Source organism: Nerophis lumbriciformis, linkage group LG26 (assembly GCF_033978685.3).
Source record: "Nerophis lumbriciformis linkage group LG26, RoL_Nlum_v2.1, whole genome shotgun sequence".
In the NCBI taxonomy this organism is placed as follows: domain Eukaryota; kingdom Metazoa; phylum Chordata; class Actinopteri; order Syngnathiformes; family Syngnathidae; genus Nerophis; species Nerophis lumbriciformis.
Genome location: NC_084573.2, coordinates 24,475,181 through 24,497,500, shown reverse-complemented (window position 1 = coordinate 24,497,500; position 22,320 = coordinate 24,475,181). Strand labels below are relative to the sequence as shown.

General features: G+C 41.8%; 2 protein-coding genes across 11 annotated transcripts in view; one reads left to right on the top strand and one right to left on the bottom strand.

Moving 5' to 3' along the window:
- The window catches only part of fntb (farnesyltransferase, CAAX box, subunit beta), an 18,623-nt gene extending 11,192 nt beyond the window's left edge, over window positions 1-7,431 (top strand). The window contains exons 9-12 of the mRNA XM_061987127.2: window positions 763-895; window positions 976-1,087; window positions 1,156-1,270; window positions 7,184-7,431. Coding sequence (XP_061843111.1) covers window positions 763-895; window positions 976-1,087; window positions 1,156-1,270; window positions 7,184-7,315 — 492 coding nt within the window. The 3' untranslated portion in view covers window positions 7,316-7,431. The remainder of the gene's footprint in view (window positions 1-762; window positions 896-975; window positions 1,088-1,155; window positions 1,271-7,183) is intronic.
- A 75-nt stretch (window positions 7,432-7,506) lies between these two features.
- max (myc associated factor X) overlaps window positions 7,507-22,320 on the bottom strand; it is a 34,047-nt gene continuing 19,233 nt past the window's right edge. For 6 of the 10 annotated variants that reach the window (XM_061987137.2, XM_061987132.2, XM_061987133.2 and 3 more), the window contains 2 exons: window positions 16,269-16,407; window positions 7,507-8,769 (listed from right to left, as the gene is read on the bottom strand). In XM_061987137.2, coding sequence (XP_061843121.1) covers window positions 8,582-8,769; window positions 16,269-16,407 — 327 coding nt within the window. In that variant the 3' untranslated portion in view covers window positions 7,507-8,581. The remainder of the gene's footprint in view (window positions 8,770-16,268; window positions 16,408-22,320) is intronic. The other 4 variants (XM_061987138.2, XM_061987134.2, XM_061987136.2 and 1 more) reach the window with 1 other exon arrangement.

The following is a 22,320-nucleotide window of genomic DNA, read 5'->3' as shown; positions in this document are numbered from 1 at the left end:
ATAGTTTTATCGCCCAGCCCTACTTTACAATGGAGGTCAATCAATATGTGCTAAACTATCTGAACAAAACAACCATGTCTAATCAAACCTCTTTGAATTTTTTTAATGTCTTCTATTAGTCTTGACTATTATTAGGGGTGTCCTTATGCAACTTTTTTTTACTTTCGAAACGATACCAATGCGAAGCCTTGAGTGTTGATGCCAATTGCATTCTCATAGGATACCAGCAAGAATCATAGTACATACTTTCATTATTTTTTAGAGTGGAATGTTTGCTCAAGTGAAATTACTCAAAGAACAATAGTCGTTTTAATAACACTAACCTTATGGCAGATTTGTGTTTTGGCGACACCTAGTGGTAAAAATGATTAATTAAATGAATTGCATGGCACATTAAGTTGATACGGACACGTTTGTTACCGAATACTTTCTAAAACACTTCTGCTTTTGAGACTTTGTATGTGTAAGTAATATGCAACTATGATTATTTGATACTTGTTTATATTGACAAATATGCTGTTTTAGACTGCAATGCTGTTGAATTAACAATTAAACATTCTTGTTTAGTGCAAAAACGTTTTTGGGGAGAAAAAAATCATTTAAAGGGGCTGAATACTTGCTAAATGTAACGACAGATTTGCTATGGAACGGCAAGCTACGTTCACACAGAGTCCCATTATGATGTGTTTATCAGGGCTGCCAAAATAAATGAATGTATGGCAAACGGTAAAGGGAAAACAACCTGCTGTGTGGTGTTGACAGAGGTGGGTGGTGAGCAGACAAATGCGTTTCGAAGGAGGCTTCCAGGGTCGCTGCAACAAACTGGTGGACGGCTGCTACTCCTACTGGCAGGCGGGACTCCTGCCGCTCCTCCATAGAGCTCTGTTCAAAGAAGGTGACCTTTTATTCAAACTCGTGACACTGCCCACTGTGATTTAGGTTTTTTTTTAAACTTTGCCTGCCTCTTTATCACAGGGGAGACGGAGTTGAGTCGACACAGGTGGATGTTCGAGCAGCAAGCCTTGCAGGAGTACATCCTCCTCTGCTGCCAGAACCCAACAGGGGGCTTGCTAGATAAGCCTGGCAAGTCAGTACTTACACGCACAATAACAAAATAATAATAGTAATAATAACTTCAGTTTGGCTCTCGTCTAGATCGAGAGACTTTTACCACACGTGCTACTGCCTGAGCGGCCTCTCTGTAGCGCAGCATTTTGGGAACATGGACAGCCATCATGAGATGGTCCTGGGCAAGGAGCAGAACAAATTGGTGAGCCTGCAACACGCACGCACGCACACGTGTGGCCAGATAGCTCGCTTAGCATTAAAACATGATCTGTGTCTCAACTTTCACACTTCCCGACTTAAAGGACCCGTAGTGTCTACATAACTGAAATCAATGAATCTGCCAGTCATTTCCCATAATGTCAAATAATTTTAGAGTAATGGGTAGATAACCAACTGTACTTGGGAACGCTCCCTTTGCATCGCCAGACTTGATATGTTGCCCCTCACGGCGTGACGTCGTCTACAGAACTGGAGCCCATTTTCCCACATAGACAGAGACGAGTAAAAATATTATTTTCATCACTTTTTTGCATGATTTGTTTTGCCATGATTACTTCAAAACTGATGGGATGGGAATCGAAAAAAAGGTCCTTGTGCAGAAACAATTTTCAGTGTAGAAATTCCTAAGAATCGTTTGCCATTTTGTAAAACGATTCTCTTGACAAAAATCATGCGGGCAATATACTGAAACATCTAAACACACAGCATGCAAAAAACCTATGGAATGTCATCCGAGCATCAATCATCTGCCGTAAATACAAGTACTAATTAACACTACCTGTAATGTTAGCGCTATTATTTGTTAAATTGGAATGAATGCCTTCTCATTTAGATGAGCATGATGAGAGAGAGATTTTGACTGGCTCCAAGGCAGGCAGTACTCGCCTCAGTTCACGTCTGCCGCTAGACAAATGTTACTGAGCAGCGACTAAGTTTGTGGTCAAAAGTTTGCACCATTTACCACAGTAGACACTCCTTTATTCGGTTCAATTGTAATCAGAGAAAAGTAATTATATTATACAGGTGAAATTAAAAGCACATTTAATATGGTGTAAAAGTGTATTCATGTCGGCATTTCAACTTTAAATGTGAAACTATCCATCCATCCATCCATCCATCTTCTTCCGCTTATCCGAGGTCGGGTCGCGAGGGCAGCAGCTTAAGCAGGGAAGCCCAGACTTCCCTCTCCCCAGCCACTTCGTCCAGCTCCTCCCGGGGGATCCCGAGGCGTTCCCAGGCCAGCCGGGAGACATAGTCTTCCCAGCGTGTCCTGGGTCTTCCCCGTGGCCTCCTACCGGTCGGACGTGCCCGAAACACCTTCCTAGGGAGGCGTTCGGGTGGCATCCTGACCAGATGCCCGAACCACCTCATCTGGCTCCTCTCGATGTGGAGGAGCAGCGGCTTTACTTTGAGCTCCCCCCGAATGACAGAGCTTCTCACCCTATCTCTAAGGGAGAGCCCCGCCACTCGGCGGAGGAAACTCATTTCGGCCGCTTGTACCCGTGATCTTGTCCTTTCGGTCATGACCCAAAGCTCATGACCATAGGTGAGGATGGGAACGTAGATCGACCGGTAAATCGAGAGCTTTGCCTTCCGGCTCAGCTCCTTCTCAACCACAACGGATCGATACAGTGTCCGCATTACTGAAGACGCCGCACCGATCCGCCTGTCGATCTCACGATCCACTCTTCCCCCACTCGTGAACAAGATGTGAAACTAATCTGGGATATTCACTCATTACATGCAAAGTTCGAAATTACAAGCCTTTATCGTTTTGATGATCATGGCTTACAGTTTTTAAACCCCACATTTTCTGAGATTTTCATTAGATGTAAGCCATAATCACCAAAATTATAATAAATAAGACTTGTCATATCACTTTACATGCAATGAGTTAATATCACATATTACTAAATGTTAGTTACTTGTGTAATTCCCACATATTTTGTTAAATTCTTCAGAAGAAAATATATTTTAAAAATGTTTCTATGCTACGTATGTGCCTCTTAAACAGGAACTGTAGGCTTTCTAAGGTCATGTTACCTAAACTAATCAAAAGGGATAGTAATTTTTGTTCTTTTTTTCCTAAATAAGAATTGATTAGTACCAGAATGTTTGAATCCAAAGTGGAATCAGAACTGTAAAAGTCTTATCAATTCCCATCCCTACTGATGTGGTTAACATGAGTGGGGGGAAAAAACTCTCTGAACTTTTCTCCTCCAGCTTCCCTTCCAAAGACACCATAGCCTGTGTTTCCTCAAGCATCTTGAGGAAAACATCAGTAGAAGAGGATGCAAAATAGGATACTAGCAGCTCCCCTTCTTTTACTCTCACCGGGTCTGCTCTTCTTTCTCAAGATCTGACTCCTGTCTTTTTCCCCTTGAGGATGCTCCTGATTTTCAGGATCGCATTTAGCTTTAGTATTTAAATTTTTCCATCCAAACTCCGACCAAAACCTGAAGTCAGAATTATTAAAATAGCTGCAAATTATACCCCTTTCACTTGGTCCTTCCCATTTTGCACGTGTCCATACTTTTTCTTTTTTTTTTTAATTGCCATCATTTGTAAATGTATGCAGGCTGACTCTTTAGATGTATTGCTACAACCTGCAACCTGGCAGACATATTTGATCGTTCCTTTAAATTCTGCGTGAAAATATTGTTATTCGGGATGAAGATGCTACCAAAACACATACTCGGTAATATGAAATTTCTTACAGTCTTCTGTCGGTGACGTCAGAAGGCTGACATTTCGGAGTTGAAAGTGAGCGTTTCAAAATGTGCTGAAACTTGTTAGAAAACAAGCCTAAAATCACTACTTTTGGGGTGTATTTCATCTGGCGACACCATTTTAAAGGCCCAGAACTATGAAGGGTCATTTAATTTTTTTAGGTGCATTTTAGGTTCCTAAACACCAATAATAATCAATGTAGAGCACAACCTCCCAAGTTGAAAGCCCAAAAGTTTAGCATTCATTCTTCTTTCTTTTGGTAACCATGCCTTGAAAGTCAACCTAAACATCACACATTCATCTTGATGTGACAGATTTCAGCAAAAGTGCATTTTTTGTTTTGATTGACAGAAACGGTGTTAACGACAGCAAAAAGGGGAACTTGTGATAACCATTAACATGAAATGTAACTAGGAAAACATATCTGGCTGCTGTGTACTATGTGAGCAATTAGTTCAATAATATAAACAACATTGTTTGTCTAGAAGATGCTAACAAATTGCACGTAGCCATTCTATATAAAGAGTGTGTAGAAAACAATGTGAGGACTACGCGTCTCCAACCTGCATTCTCTACGATGGCCAGCAGGGGGCCATCGTAGAGATGGGAGATATATATATATGCAAACCAGTAGATATCAAGTCTACTAGAACATAATGGTTACCTTTTATTGCAAACGAGGGAGGGGAGTCTGTGACAGACCTGAGGGGCGTTTGGGTGGAGTTGAGAAGTGAAGTTATTGCAATGAGGGGAAAACGTGGCATGTGGTTTCAGTCAAAACACAGCAGCTGTGGTGTCGCTTGCCGTTTCCTGTTACATCATAGGCGGCGGCCCGGCGACACACTCCATCTCTTCTGCGCACTTTTAAGTGTGGACATTCTTAGCAGCAAACATCTAGAGATCCTACTGACATTTTGTGCCTAAGAGCTTTATTTTCTTCAGGCTATTTTTTATGAATATCGGACACATTTGACAGAGGATATTAATAATAATAAAAACCTAGTTAGCCAAAATTGCACTTAAATTAGCAAAAATTAACAACAAACTGAAATTGAAAACCTTTAAAGATGCAGTTTTATATCCCACATTTATTTGAACAAACAAATGCAATCTGGTTATTTTTGGATTAGTTGTAATTTTTCATCCACCAGCTTTTTTCCCATTCAAAGCATGCAGCAAAAGGACACATCTTTTCCTGCAAGGGTGCCTTTTGGACTCTAAATGTGCATCTTGTTTAATGTCAGATAATGTTAATAGAGATTGTTTTCAATTAAAAACAAAGCAGTGGCTTTATATTAACTTCCCCATTTTTAAATGAACATATGAACAATAAAACATGTTTTCTATCTGACATTGTATAAAAAAAATACCCCAGGTCCTAAAAAAAACGTTTACCCCTTTAAAATGTTATTTTTGAACTGTGGCAGTATGTAAACTCCTTGGCCTAAATTAGCATGAAATAATTGCATGCGTTTGTTGCATCAGCCATCTTCATATTTTTATGAAAAAGTAGTAACAGCAAGTATTTATGACCACCACAGAAAACATTGGAAAATGTGGTATCTTAACTATTAATTAAACACAATTTCCTCATTTAAAATCACAGTAACCGCAAAAATGTAATGACCTACTTCTCTCGTGGTTTTTATGGACCCCATTGTGGAATACAGATATTTTAATCGAGGTCCATTACAGTGGATAAAAAGACATTGCAGGGTTATGGGGGGAAAATACAATTGAAAATTAGAATTCATATTTGTATTGTATATTTAAGATTAAGGTAATAATTTTTTTAAATACTTAAATATAATTAGAAAAGTACTTGAAGAGCACAGACTTCCCAATTGCACAAACATACTGAATCCGTATCAGCCCCAAAATGTTGTTCCTTATCCCATTTCTGACACGTCCTGAAAGTGTATTCAAATTGTGCAAATAACTCCTGTCCTCCAGTGTCTTTGTCTCTGCGGGTGGACGCGCGCGCGCACCTCCACCCGCACGCACGCACGCACGCACGCACGCACACACACGCACACACACACACACACACACACACACACACACACACACACACACACACACAAAAGTTGATGCTCGCAACGTGGTAGAAATTATCCGGAAAATGTAATCACTTGTTTCTTATCCCATTTCTGAAATTTCCTGAATGTTTCATGAAAATCCACCCATAACTTTTTGGAGCTATCAGTAGCAAAATGAAAAAAAACAGAGTGAACCCTCTTGTCAGTCATCCACTGTCTATGTCTCTGCAGGTGGAGGCAGAGCCACTTGCACACACAAGTTAAATCTTGTAGGGCAGAGCTGTCAAACTTGTTTTCACTGAGTGCTACATTGACTGCCCCTAAAGGGCCGCTCATAAAAATAATGGATATAAATGGATTAGGATTCACCTATTATATTGCATATGCATTTCATCATTATACTTTTTTTTACGCACTCCGTAGATAGGCAGCTTTGTCGCCAGAATTTTACAGTAGAATTTACAGTTGTTTTTTTTTACAGCATATTACTATAAATGGAAAATGGTACCACTGTTTTTTCACGTAAAAATTGTAGCTACTGAGCGGCCTTTTTTTTTTTTTTTTTTACACAGTAAAATCTATGGTTAATGGTTTTACGGTGTATTACTGTAAATAGAAAAACAGTAACTGTTTTTATGGCGACTGAGCAGACAATTTTTTATTTTTTTTTTATCGTAAAATCTATTGTCACTACTACAGTCTACAATTTAACGGACAACTCGCTTGGAAATCACAAATCATATTTATTTTTATGTTAACTAAAACATTTTTTGAAGTATATTATATGGAAAGACAAAACTAATTGTTAATTAGTATTACAGATGACTACTTTCAGCCTAAATTACTACAAATGTAACTAACATTACATTACAGATTCATACATTACTGCTTTCCAACCTAAATTCTTACAAATTTAAATATATTTGTTACATTATTAGGTATTAAAGTTTAAAATGTATGCAATTGCATGGAGTACACTTTTTTCTGGTCAAAATAAAGGAAGGAATACATTTAGTAAGAAAATATATAGTTCTTTATTGGCGCTTGTTACTTTCAGGCTTTTAAAAATAAATTGCTATGGCGGGTCATATCTGGCACCTGGGCCTTGGGTTTGACATCTGTGTTGTAAGGTAACTTAGTAGAAATGATCCATATCAGACCCTAAATGTAATCACTTATTTCCTAGAAGTTTTGTCAAAATACTTCTTGAGCACAAACCATTGCAGAGGTAATTACCGCTGGCATTTCTGCCATGATTTATTGTGATCTGCTGCGAGATATGTTGCTTGAACCGCGATGATTTATTGTTGAAACTACCTTTTCACCGTGTTTCTCTGATTTCGTAGGCTCCTACGCATCCTGTCTACAACATCTGCCCAGAGAAGGTGGCTCAGGCCTTGCAGCACTTCCACCGGCTGCCCGCCCCGACACGGACCTCCAGCGACGACAGACCGTCGGGTTCCTCAGAAGACTCCTAGGTCCTAGTCAGTCCTCGGTGCGGACGTCCAGGCAGCAAATGGCGGTCAAGTCGCGGGTGGCCACACTGGAATAGGAGAGTTTCAGTATGATTGAGGAAATAAATCTTTTGAATACTGCGGAGGATCTTTACTTACTTGTAAGCGGAGATCTGTGCAAGTCCTCACACAACCCAAGAAGTGCAAGAAGCGTGTTAAAGGATAAAATAGTTTATTTTATAGTCTCATAATAAAGGTAGGCCTCAACTTGCAAGACAATTGTTGGCAGTATGTACAACATACTTGTAATTTCCATGGAATGGAATCGAACAAAACAAAGACCCGGTACACCAATTCTAATCCTGAATGGAAACAAAATACACACTAAAATGCTTCCTTGTTCTCCCTCTGGGGGATTCAGCGACATTTTGGACTTTGTAAAGCACGACACATCGACAAGAGGGGCGCGGATTGGCTACTTTGGAACATTCCGGTTGAAGTGACGCCGTTTCGTGACTTGTGAGATGACGACTACAAAATGCAGAACATACATTAGAGCTTAAAACATCCAATCAATACTCTCTTCCTTTTTTTTGTTGTTTGTTTTCTTTCAAGGGGTCTATAAAACAAGCTGCCTAATGTATTCAGCCTCCTAAAGTCATCCACTACTTCAAGCTAAAGGACAAAATACGTTACAAGTTTAGGAATATTTTCATTCAAAACATCCATTTTTTTAATGTCTTAACAAATGTGTCACAGCAGAAAACATCTGCGATCCAGTGAGCCTGAGGTGGGCGGGTGTCGCTGACATTCTTTTGTGGAAAAGCTAGAAATTTTTAGCATTTTAAAAACTTGTCCCAGGATTTGTTTATGTTCTAACCAGGCTGTTTTTGTCTGTTTTTTAAATGTTGAATAACAAAATAAACCAAAAATATATAATCTAGCAGTGCTTAGGAGTACGTCTGGTGTGCGTCTGCCCCTCCCTCGCATGGACCCTGGGAGGGGGCGGGGCTACCTAAAGGGGACATTTCAAAAAGTCCCCAAGTAGCCGAGCTGCCTCTTGTTGGGTTTTGGACTGTTGCGAGACGGGATAATATTGATGACAACTGCACAAGGGGGCAAAGACCTGCCCTGTCTTACGGTTGTAGCGGTGTGGGGACTTTTGAGGGGGTCATGAGTCTCCAGTGCGAGCCCGTCCAGTGAGGGGGAGGAGCCAGAACGGTGGGTGTGGTGATGTCGGTGGTGGTGGTGGCCGTCAGGTGGAAAAGCGTCGAAAGGGCCAGACGCTCTCTAGCTGGCCTCCACGCGCAGCTTCTTGCGATTGGGCGGCTCCTCGGGTTCCGACTCGGAGCTGGAGTCTGAGCCGCCGTCAAAGGCAGACACGGCGCTGCCTTTGGGGTTGGTGTATAGGCTGCTGTCGGACGACGAGTAGTTGGTCTGCAGCTGCGCCGAGCCCTTCACTTTCTCCAGAGCGCGCACTGCAGGACACAGCAAACATGGAGGAACAACCGTCACCACCAGTCCAACTTTTTCATCACACGCTCTTTACACTTCATCACTACTCCAGTCACGCAACCACAAGATCGACCTGGGAATATTCTGAAAAACACGTGTCTTATATTTATGCTATGGTTGTACGGTATACCAGTACTAATAAAGTACCGCAGTACTAATGAATTAAAAACGGTACTATACAGCCTCTGACAAATACCGGTATTAAAGGAGCCATATGTAATAATTTCATGTCAAGTCATCATTAAATGGCTGGTAACAGTAGTTCAGTCGGGATATGCTCATTTAAAATTTGATTTACGGCCCCGAAATCTTGTTGTTTTCATTTCGATGATCCGCCCTCCACTGTTTGACCAATAAGAACGTCTGTGAGTGTGTTACATCCAGGTTGCCAGTTACGCACCGCCATCTTCGTCTGTCTACTGCAACTGGTCAAGTTACTAAACTTGTCAGACCTTAGTAAATCTAAAAGGCCTTGTTACGATTCTCAACTTATTCATGACAAAGCCAAGAACAAAACGAGGATGCCTTTGAAAGATGGAGACGATTGAAGGCGGAGAAGATTTTTTCATCTGACGCCAAACTTGCTCATTTCCTCCTTGATAGGTAAGTCAGACATTTGTTTTCTTATTACTTGTAATAAATGGAAATTGACTTTTCGTATGTAAACTATATTGTCCAATACAGTCTATGAGCTTGTCTAACAAAGCTAGTATGTTCGTGCAACGAATGCTTAGCATGCTAGCCCGGTCAATGACACATCGACATATAGGCTAACGGTATATACAGTATATGCCCGTTAGCCTGTATGTCGATGTGTATTCAAAGTGACAGGGCAAAATATATTTTCTAGAATTAAAACCTTTGTGGTTATGGGTAGTGTCGGTGCCTATTTCATTCTCAATATGCAGATACGCTGAGGAAATGGGTTCCAACACTAGTGAAACGTATGGAGACAGCCAAATCACATGATAAAATAATTCCTCTTCTGGTTTGCATATTGTGGACTACATGTACCAAGTTATATGGCAATCTGAAACGTTTGAAACAGTAGCCTTTAGCTATACCTTGGTAAAATGTCTCCTCTTTAGTTTTGGGCGTACATTAGGCTGCTTAGCATGTCCTACTTATTTTCACCCGTGTAACCATTACTAGCGTTGGTTGTAGTTCGTTGTATTCTTTGTTTTCTGATAGTACTGACAGTAACCATATGATTGCTATTTGTTGTGATATTGTACGCAGGCATGACGTACTTCTTCCTGAAAATAGCCTAATTTCTGTGTAAAATGTGTTGGTTAGAGATTTGTTATTGACAAAACGCTTGTCATTTCAGCTATTATGGTCCCAGCACCTCAACCCCTAGTAAGAGGCAGTGGAAGTTCGAAGTTCCTTGGAGTAGCCCAGTCAGTCAAGCTGGATGTGGCTGCGTATCTGGCAACCTTAGTCAAGGAGAGGGGGAGGGGACTACAGAATTTTGACCGTGATTGCAGTACTGTTTCTGGCCACATTTTTAAATATGGCTCCTTTAATTTTTTTACGGGCATGTCGTCATGTCATGACATTGCCGGTTTTATGAGCCGAAGAGCATGTCAGGCAACGCACGCACGGTGTACTTACAAGCAGAAACAGTGTGTAGACAGAAAGGGGGAATGGACGTGTTTTGGCTTAAAAACTAACGATAGAGGTGAAGCTATAAACACTGAAACGCCGCATTGCAAGAAGTGTTTTAAAACATGGCTAGCTAACATGGCTAACGTCCATCCGCAGTCCGCAGTGTTTTAGTTACTTCTAAATCACTAATCCTTGTCTTCATGACAAAAAATAAAGTAAGTTTCTTACAAGTATCATCCCTGCAAGGACGAGGAATAGCTGAACATGCTACACACCGTACATCACTACACACCGTAGGAGGATACAAGGTCGAGGTCAAGGTTTCCTTAATGGTACCCGGAGGTAAAATAGTTGTGCAGACATTTGTAATTCAGCGCCAAGACAGAATGAAGCAAGTAAACACAAATCATATAGAACATAAAAAATAGCCCACCTGAATATAAACAAAAAGGTGGGTCGACACAAATATTGATTTTAACAAAATCAAGTACAAGAGCTGTATCTCGTCAATACGACAATGATTACATCGAGATTTTTTATCATCACAAAATCTTGATTTCCTTTTTTAACTTTTTATTATGTTTATAAACTCAGGAAATACGCCCCTGGACACATGAGGAGTTTAATTATGACCAATGTATGACCCTGCAATTACTTGGTATCGGATCGATACTCAAATTTGTGGTGTCATCCAAAACTAATGTCAAGTATCCAAACAACAGAAAAAAGGTGCTTCTTACATTTTAACAGAAGTGTAGATTGACCATGTTATAACAAATAACCAGATATTAACAGTAAATGAACAATCCATCCATCCATCCATCCATCTTCTTCCGCTTATCCGAGGTCGGGTCGCGGGGGCAGCAGCCCAAGCAGGGAAGCCCAGACTTCCCTCTCCCCAGCCACTTCGTCCAGCTCCTCCCGGGGGATCCCGAGGCGTTCCCAGGCCAGCCGGGAGACATAGTCTTCCCAACGTGTCCTGGGTCTTCCCCGTGGCCTCCTACCGGTCGGACGTGCCCTAAACACCTCCCGAGGGAGGCGATCGGGTGGCATCCTGACCAGATGCCCGAACCACCTCATCTGGCTCCTCTCGATGTGGAGGAGCAGCGGCTTTACTTTGAGCTCCCCCCGGATGGCAGAGCTTCTCACCCTATCTCTAAGGGAGAGCCCCGCCACCCGGCGGAGGAAACTCATTTCGGCCGCTTGTACCCGTGATCTTGTCCTTTCGGTCATAACCCAAAGCTCATGACCATAGGTGAGGATGGGAACGTAGATCGACCGGTAAATTGAGAGCTTTGCCTTCCGGCTCAGCTCCTTCTTCACCACAACGGATCGATACAGCGTCCGCATTACTGAAGATGCCGCACCGATCCGCCTGTCGATCTCACGATCCACTCTTCCCTCACTCGTGAACAAGACTCCGAGGTACTTGAACTCCTCCACTTGGGGCAGAGTCTCCTCCCCAACCCGAAGATGGCATTCCACCCTTTTCCGGGCGAGAACCATGGACTCGGACTTGGAGGTGCTGATTCTCATCCCAGTCGCTTCACACTCGGCTGCGAACCGATCCAGCGAGAGCTGAAGATCCTGGCCAGATGAAGCCATCAGGACCACATCATCTTCAAAAAGCAGAGACCTAATCCTGCAGCCACCAAACCAGATCCCCTCAACGCTTTGACTGCGCCTAGAAATTCTGTCCATAAAAGTTATGAACAGAATCGGTGACAAAGGGCAGCCTTGGCGGAGTCCAACCCTCACTGGAAACGTGTCCGACTTACTGCCGGCAATGCGGACCAAGCTCTGACACTGATCATACAGGGAGCGGACCGCCAAAATCAGACAGTCCGATACCCCATACTCTCTGAGCACTCCCCACAGGACTTCCCGAGGGACACGGTCGAATGCCTTCTCCAAGTCCACAAAACACATGTAGACTGGTTGGGCAAACTCCCATGCACCCTCAAGGACCCTGCCGAGAGTATAGAGCTGGTCCACAGTTCCACGACCAGGACGAAAACCACACTGTTCCTCCTGAATCCGAGGTTCGACTATCCGGCGTAGCCTCCTCTCCAGTACACCTGAATAGACCTTACCGGGAAGGCTGAGGAGTGTGATCCCACGATAGTTAGAACACACCCTCCGGTTCCCCTTCTTAAAGAGAGGAACCACCACCCCGGTCTGCCAATCCAGAGGTACCGCCCCCAATGTCCACGCGATGCTGCAGAGTCTTGTCAACCAAGACAGCCCCACAGCATCCAGAGCCTTAAGGAACTCTGGGCGGATCTCATCCACCCCCGGGGCCTTGCCACCAAGGAGCTTTTTAACTACCTCAGCAACCTCAGCCCCAGAAATAGAAGAGCCCACCACAGATTCCCCAGGCACTGCTTCCTCATAGGAAGACGTGTTGGTGGGATTGAGGAGGTCTTCGAAGTATTCCCTCCACCGATCCACAACATCCGCAGTCGAGGTCAGCAGAACACCATCCTCACCATACACGGTGTTGATAGTGCACTGCTTCCCCTTCCTGAGGCGGCGGATGGTGGTCCAGAATCGCTTCGAAGCCGTCCGGAAGTCGTTTTCCATGGCTTCCCCGAACTCCTCCCATGTCCGAGTTTTTGCCTCCGCAACCGCTGAAGCCGCACACCACTTGGCCTGTCGGTACCTGTCCGCTGCCTCAGGAGTCCTATGAGCCAAAAGAACCCGATAGGACTCCTTCTTCAGCTTGATGGCATCCCTCACCGCCGGGGTCCACCAACGGGTTCTAGGATTACCGCCACGACAGGCACCAACTACCTTGCGGCCACAGCTCCAATCAGCTGCCTCGACAATAGAGGTGCGGAACATGGTCCACTCGGACTCAATGTCCAGCACCTCCCTCGTGACATGTTCAAAGTTCTTCCGGAGGTGGGAATTGAAACTCTCTCTGACAGGAGACTCTGCCAGACGTTCCCAGCAAACCCTCACAATGCGTTTGGGCCTGCCAGGTCTGTCCGGCATCCTCCCCCACCATCGCAGCCAACTCACCACCAGGTGGTGATCGGTAAATGAACAAGTAGATTAATAATCCCCTTTATACCACTTTTCCCTCATAATTTTGAGGAAAATAATATAATCGGAAATGACACAATGTTACTGAATTTGTTCACTAGCTTATTTAATGCCCAAATTGTTCTTTGATTGCAATAAGAAATGTATGTTTAATGTATCACAAGGTTTTTTGTTAAAAAAAAAGGCAGTAATGCCATTTTTTTGTGATCCCCTTTATTTAGAAAAGTATCAAAATACATTTTAAAGTTAAAAAAGTTAAAGTACCAATGAGTCTCTGCATTTGACCCATCCCCATGTTCACCCCCTGGGAGGTGAGGGGAGCAGTGAGCAGCAGCGGTGGCCACGCCCGGGAATAATTTTTGGTGATTTAACCCCCAATTTGGTAACAGTACCAAAATATTTGCATCGGGACAACCCTAATTTATGCAAGCCAAAAGGTGGACCCAAATAGAAATGGGTACAGTTCACATTCGAACCAATACGGTACCAATTTTTGGCACTTTTGTGTGTTTAATAAACATTAATTGTTTGATGACATTTTATTTTGTAATGTAAGATTTAAAAATGAGCTTATATGTTGTTTTCTTATGACTCAGTGGCCTATTAGTTAGAGTGTCCGCCCTGAGATCGGTAGGTTGTGAGTTCAAACCCCTGCCGAGTCATACCAAAGACTATAAAAATGGGACCCATTACCTCCCTGCTTGGCACTCAGCACCAAAGGTTGGAATTGGGGGTTAAATCACCAAAATAATTCCCGGGCGCGGCCACCGCTGCTGCCCACTGCTCCCCTCACCTCCCAGGGGGTGATCAAGGGTGATGGGTCAAATGCAGGGAATAATTTCACCACACCCAGTGGTACTTTAACTTTTTAACTTTAACATTTGAGTGTTACTTCCAATGCAGTTGCAGTTCCAAGACATTAGATGGCAGTAATGTATAGGCTATCTTTGGTATGCTGTCGAACTAGAAAGTAGCTTTTTCGATGAAGCTGACCGTGTTATATTGTGCCATACAACGTGTTTATACTGTAAGTATTGTACTTAGTACACACCAGCTGTTTGACTGTAAAATTCATCGTAGTTGTTGTATCCATTACCAAATTTAGATTTGTTGAAATCACCATGTAAAATCGCTAAGGCTAACAGTAGCCTGTCTATGGCAAATCCAGTGTCGATGAGTAACTGGTGCATTTTGGAAGAGTGAAGCCTTACTTTATGTTTGAGTGTTTTCTACCAAGCATACTTGCTTTGTTGGTGTTGAAAATGGCAACATTACTTAGAGGGAGTTTCGCCGAGCCCGCCCCGTGTGCTGCTTTACTGATTGTTTACGTGAGCCGGTGTTTAGTCTGCAACCGGACGTGACATCACGTGTAGGGGTGCAACGATTCGTCGAAAAAATAGTAGTCGGGATGTCATCACTCGTGTTTTTCCAGAGGGACACGAGTCAACACTGCCCCTCGCATCAACATCGTGGGTGAAAACATGTAAAGTGAATAGGAGGAATATTTCCTCCTATTCTCCTGGAAAATATGAATACCTTTCTCATTTTGCAAAATACATCTTGTTTTTATGACTCTCTATTTGTGATACTGGAGCATTTGAAGAGGAGGAATGTTGGACATCTGGAGGATGCGATCTCCACTCGGCAAGATTGTACCTTGCTCGTGAGCTAACCAGTGTGAGACAAAAAATAACTATCATTTTAGCCAAAGTCCGCCAGCTAAACTTTTTCTAAATCAATTCAAGTACCGGTACTTTTTAAAGCAGCATCAATTTGCAATGCAATGAAGAAAGGCACAATAAAAAACGTCAGTCACACACTATTAGGCACGATATCATAAGATTAAACATACTATCAATTAGATAGCTAAAATGTTAATGATTAATAATACAAATATATGCATTGAGGCTAATAGAGTGCTAAAAATGCCAATAGTATATCAGTGTGTAGGTTTTTGAACATAATATCATAAAATGCTTGTTTCTTTTTGAGCATGTTAGTTTTGTTGTTTTATCATTTGTTGTTATTGCTGATTTTTAACTGTTTTTTTTTACATGAAAAAATAGTTGTTTTATTTGCACTTTTCCTATCCTTACTTTTAAATAGACAACAGTTTAATAGTTGTTTTTTTTTGTAACAGCTTATTGAGCAACATAGTTATATTATAGATGAATACCTATGAACAAATTAGTCATCTTTGTTGCAAGTCAGCACATGCCAAAAAACAAGTCAAGCTTAATTTAAACGTTGATGGCTAAATTAGAGCCATTGAATGTGTACGCTTTACAATCCGACTAGTCGACTAATCGTTTAGATAGTGATGACTATCAAAATAGTAATTGGTTGCAGCCCTCGTAACGTGCAACAAAGATATCGAAATATTTTACGTGAATCAATACCGGGTAGTTCCGACAGAATTTAGTCAGCACCTAAAAAAGAAATTAATTCGGCACCCCTCCGTAGCGCCAAGTGACATGTACCGGTACAATGTAAAAATGACTAAAACACTGATAAGCAATAGTAACAGCGGGTAGCTGACGTTTTTCTGCGACTAACACATTTCCCCCCACTTTTAAAGTATTTTTTCCCGGTCATACCAAAAATCTTCTATTTTATGTTATGAATAGCTTCAAATCTGGGAAAACATCGTTTATACATTGACAATAACCCAAACAATAAGGTAGGTGTCCTGGCTGTTCCACTAGTAAGGTATGAAACTGAATCTAAGATGGTCAAAAATTACTTATGTGATCTGAATTAAGGTTTTTTTTGACCTTAGGGGTGGTCCCAAACAGTGCGTCGTTACCTTGCTGCTCCAGCAGGGCGTTCTGCCTCTTGAGATCGTCGATGTCCTGCTGGTGTGTGTGATTTTTTCGCCTCATGTACTGGATGTACTCTGTGGCTTTGTCTAGGATTTGAGCTCTAGACGCCTGTTTGGTAGACTGCTGTTAGTGACACACGCAAAAGTTGGGAGAAGTGAAGTGAAGTGTGCAGGGAAAATTTGTCACATTTTCACACATTAGCAACATTAACACATTACATTTGTATCAACTCTATTGAATAATAATAATACAGTGGTACCTCGACTTTGCGTATGATTCGGTTTTGAACGAACGTCACATTCTCTCAGTTATTGCGCTGAATTAACTAGTTTGCCTAAACAAAGAATTGGTGACTCATGCTGCGTTCCATTTGTAATAAAATGTCAACATTTCAAAGTACTTAGTCTGGAACGTCCCCCTGAGGTCAAATTTTCTACATGGAAATTTGGAGAGTCCTCACCAGTTGGCTTTTAAAGATGGCTGCTTTCAGTGTAAACAATAATATGTTATTAGCACTTCTGACTAAATCAGCTGTATACGCTGTAGTGTTGGATGTACAGTATATCAATGGTACCGTAATGTTATTTTAGTGTAAATAACCTTTTTTCCTGTGTTGTATGTGTACTGCATCGCCAACTATGGCATCTTTTTGTCTCCTCTTTATCCGCCGTGTTTGATGGGAGCGCATATTTGTCCAGATTTTGTTGGTATTTAGACAAGGCAAACGCAAAAATAGCTTTCGTAGATGTGACCATCTGAATTTCCTGCAACGTTCCCCATCTCTGACTTCTGAGGTAAATGGAACGCATCAATAGTCTCTGTGCAAAATGATCCACCATGGATCCAAAGAAAGTTGCACTTGTCAACACCTTGATAAAGAAGGTGAGAAACACTGTGGAATTCAAGAAAGAACTGGTAGTAAAGTACAGTTGAGGCGTTTGCTTGGCTTATCCATCTCTACTCATTGTCTTCGCCATCAAGGGTTTTCAATAAATGTGAAACATTGATGTTAAATGTGCATATTTTTATAATCAGTAATATATATTTTGACTAAGACTAATATTCTCTATAAAATGGTAATATTTATGGGTTATCTATGGTTACATACAGTCGTGGTCAAAAGTATACATACACTTGTAAAGAACATAATGTCATGGCTGTCTTGAGTTTCCAATAATTCCTACGACTCTTATTTTTTTGTGATAGAGTGATTGGAGCACATACTTGTTTGTCACAAAAAATCATTCATGAAGTTTGGTTCTTTTATGAATTTATTATGAGTCTACTGAAAATGTGACCAAATCTGCTGGGTCAAAAGTATACGTACATAAAGTAATGTTAATATTTGGTTACATGTCCCTTGACAAGTTTCACTGCAAAAAGGCGCTTTTGGTAGCCATCCACAAGCTTCTGGTTGAATTTTTGACCACTCCTCTTGACAAAATTGGTGCAGTTCAGCTAAATTTGTTGGTTTTCTGGCATGTACTTGTTTCTCCAGCATTGTCCACATTTTCTCAATGGGGTTTAAGTCAGGACTTTGGGAAGACAATTCTAAAACCTTAATTCTAGCCTGATTTAGCCATTCCTTTAACACTTCTGACGTGTGTTTGGGGTCATTGTTCTGTTGGAACACCCAACTGCGCCCAAAACCCAACCTCCGGGCTGATGATTTTAGGTTGTTCTGAAGAATTTGGAGGTAATCCTCCTTTTTCATTGTCCCATTTACTCTGTAAAGCACCAGTTCTATTGGCAGCAAAACAGGCTTGATGGTAGGGATGGTGCTCCTGGGATTAAAAGCCTCACCTTTTCTCCTCCAAACATATTGCTGGGTATTGTGGCCAAACAGCTAAATTTTTGTTTCATCTGACCACAGAACTTTACTCCAGAACGTCTTATCTTTGTCCATGTGATCAGCAGGAAACTTTAGACGAGCCTTAAGGTGTCGCTTCTGGAGCAAGGGCTTCCTTCTTGCATGGTAGCCTCTCAGTCCATGGCGATGCAAAACACGCTTGACTGTGGACACTGACACCTGTATTCCAGCAGCTTCCAATTCATTGCAGACCTGCTTTTTGGTGGTTCTCGGTTGACTTTGATCATCCTGACCAATTTTCTCTCAGCGGCCGGTGATAGCTTGCGTTTTCTTCCTGATCGTGGCAGTGACAAAACTGTGCCATGCACTTTATACTTACGAACAATTGTCCGCACAGTTGCTCTTGGGACCTTAAGCTGCTTTGAAATGGCTCCAAGTGACTTTCCTGACTTGTTCAAGTCAATGATTTGTTTTTTCAGATCTGTGCTGAGTTCCTTTGACTTTCCCATTGTCACGTTTGTAACCGAGTCTAATGACTGCATCACATGAGCCCTATTTAAATGGGCTCAGAGAAGTCAACAGGTGTCATCAATCATAATCACTCACATGAAGTTAAGAGGCCATGCCATGAAGCTAATTTGATTCGATTGTAACTTTTCTACATCACCAAAATTGATAATGCATGTTGCTGTATGTATACTTTTGACCCAGCAGATTTGGTCACATTTTCAGTAGACCCATAATAAATTCATAAAAGAACCAAACTTCATGAATGTTTTTTATGACCAACAAGTATGTGCTCCAATCACTATCACAAAAAAATATGAATTGTAGAAATTATTGGAAACTCAAGACAGCCATGACATTAGGTCCTTCACAAGTGTATGTAAACTTTTGACCACGACTGTACATAACTTATGGTAAAGATTGTTTGGGTTTTCGTACAGTTCGAGGTACCACTGTTCTCTTTTACCTGTTCATCACAACAATAAGCATGTTATTACATCTCATTTAAGGCTGGATTTACACTGCTGTCTTAATGTCGCTCTCTCTGTTCTCTGTTTACACGTATTTGTACTTGGCCAATGTATATCTTACATGGTGTTCAGTTTGGCCTCCAATCACTCTTCCTTCCATAGCAGTGGTTCCCAAACTTAATTATACTTCATATTTGTTTAAAATGATCAGTACATGTGATGACTTAGTGTTCAGACTGGTCAATAATTCCGTACACGAGGCCATAAAATGTGCTTTATTTTCAAATGCAAATGTGGACATGTCCATGCAAATTACATGCACATGTGTCACGGCCAATTGTGCAAATTAATCGAGGACATCTCTTTACAGCGTAGACCAGGGGTCACCAACCTTTTTAAGCCCAGGATCCCTGGTCTTACCCATGAAACAAGGCAAGATTTACCCCCTCAACATATATGGATAAATTAGAGCTGTCAAAAAAACTGAGTTAATTTGTGCGATTATTCAGAAAAACTATTGAATTAATCACACACACACACACACACACACACACGCACGCACACGCACACGCACACGCACACGCACACACACGCTGATTAATCACGCAAGTGTGGAGAATTTCACTTCAAAGTAAACCCAGATGGTAATTTAGATAAAACTGCTACAGAGTTGTGAGAGAATAAATGACGTGCATTGTAGCAAAATATTTAAAACAATTTCCTGGATGACAATATTGAGGTCTTAATTTTGTAGAAAGACTTAAAGGGGAACTGCACTTTTTGGGGGGGAATTTTGCTTATTCCCATTTCTTGACAAGAACACGTGTCTTTCATCCAAAAACCCTCCATTTACATGCTGTGATTTTCATACTAACCAAGTAGTAGTGACATTGTTATTACTGTATAAGAGCTAATGCCGAGGATCTACTTCTAGAAACACTGCGCTGTGATCACAGAGTGGTAACTAGCTTATGCAGCTATTGACATATTGAACTGCTGCATTGCCTCTGAGTTAGTAAAAGTTACCTCACACTTGTATAGTAGGAGGTTGGGGTCATAAACCGAGATGTTGGTCAATTGTAAAGTGAAATTTTGTCGCAAGGAAGACGCGACAATATGCTTGTTTGCTCCTAGCTATTTGTTTTACCTGAGAGGTCAGGATTATGGTGAATTCACCATCTAAATTGGGAACACAAGCCTTGTGCTGAAAGATAAACTTCCCATTAGGCGGTATCACGGTGAAAGCAGACATTGTACAGTGAGAGATTGTTGTATTATGTTCACAGTTTGTCTTTCTGGTGAGCACTTAGCAATTTTGCTCCAGTACATGATGCTTAGGGTTTCACTTAAGCTGGATCTGCTTATCACATAGCTTCTAAAACTTGAAGCCCAAACTCCTTATATTCAGGCTCAAAAATACAAGGTTCTGGATCATCATTTATCCCAAAGTAATTGTTGCCTCTCATGAAGTCTGTCATGAGTACCGTATTTTCCGCACTATTAGCCGCACCTAAAAACCACAAATTTACTCAAAAGCTGACAGTGCGGCTTTTAACCCGGTGCGCTTTATATATGGATTAATATTACGATTCATTTTCATAAAGTTTCGATCTCGCAACTTCGGTAAACAGCCGCCATCTTTTTTCCCGGTAGAACAGGAAGCGCTTCTTCTTCTACGCAAGCAACCGCCAAGGTAAGCACCCGCCCCCATAGAACAGGAAGCGCTTCTTCTTCTACTGTAAGCAACCACCCGCCCGCGTAGAAGAAGAAAAAGCGCGCGGATATACCGTACGTTTCATTTCCTTTGTGTGTTTACATCTGTAAAGACCACAAAATGGCTCCTACTAAGCGTCAGGGATCCGGTTCATGAAAAGACGCAATCTCTCCATCCACACACGGATTACTATTTCACAGCAACTGATATTCCTGTGAACCGCACTGTGGATACAACGGGAGCATGTACGGTGAATATTCGCACCACAGGGAATGAGAAGTCATCCTTCACTGTGGTTCTAGCTTGCCATGCTAATGGCCAGAAACTTCCACCCATGGTGATATTCAAAAGGAAGACCTTGCCAAAAGAGACCTTTCCAGCCGGCGTCATCATAAAAGCTAACTCGAAGGGATGGATGAAGAAAAGATGAGCGAGTGGTTAAGGTAAGTTTAAGTTTACGCGAAGAGGCCGGGTGGCTTTTTTCACGCAGCTCTGTCCATGTTGATATACGTATGTTTGTGATTGCACATTTGCGTACATTTTGGGAGTGAACAGAGTTGTTAGAACGCTGGTTTTTAATATATTATTAAAGTTTGACTGACCTATCTGACTGTTTTTTTGACATTCCTTTAGCGCAGTTAGATGCGGCTTACAACACCGGGCGGCTTATAGGTGGACAAAGTTTTGAAATATGCCGTTCATTGAAGGCACGGCTTTTAACCCAGGGCGCCTTATGGTGCGGAAAATACGGTAGTAGTCGTTATTGTTAAAGGAAACAGCGAACGATGTGATGCGCTCTGTGAAATATCTAAAATAAATGTTCCACCCATTCTTAAAATGACCAAAATACGGTAAATATTACATGTTATTATGAATGTGCCCGTTACTACATTACATATATTTACAGTGTGTATATAAAACATGGATGGCGTTTTTTGGATGTTTTAAGAGAGCTGTATATGCGTAATAGATCAAACCCCCATAACCTGCATTGTTAGCCGCCTTTGTTAGCGTTTTTTTTGCAATTGAGAAACCATAAAAAAAGAAAGACACATGTTCTTGTCACACAACGATTGATCTAAAAATTATTAAATTATTTTTTTTTAAAGTGCAGTTCCCCTTCAACGATCTGTCTTGCCACAGTGCAATGTTTTTTTGGGGACGCACACATCACGCAACCCAGGTATGAGGTGTGCGAGTTCCTGAGACTGAGCTGGAGGCTGGCAGCGGCATGCATGCCTGGTGAGCGGCGAGGCTTAGGGGCGTGGTCGAGGGTTACAATGTGTGCCTGTATGGCAGGTATGTTAGTCACACACGTGATTATGCATTTATTTTCAGAATATTTTGGGATCTACCGGAAAGGCCCCAAAGATCCACTGGTCGATGGCGATTTGTCAGGTTGGTGACCTCTGCTGTAGACACATTGGCAGATGTTTGGCCTGTGTCTGAATTTAATCTTCAGTTGAACAAAGTCTGATTCAAATGTGAGCATGTGCTATTCCTCTGATTTACATCTGGACTTGGACTACATGGAA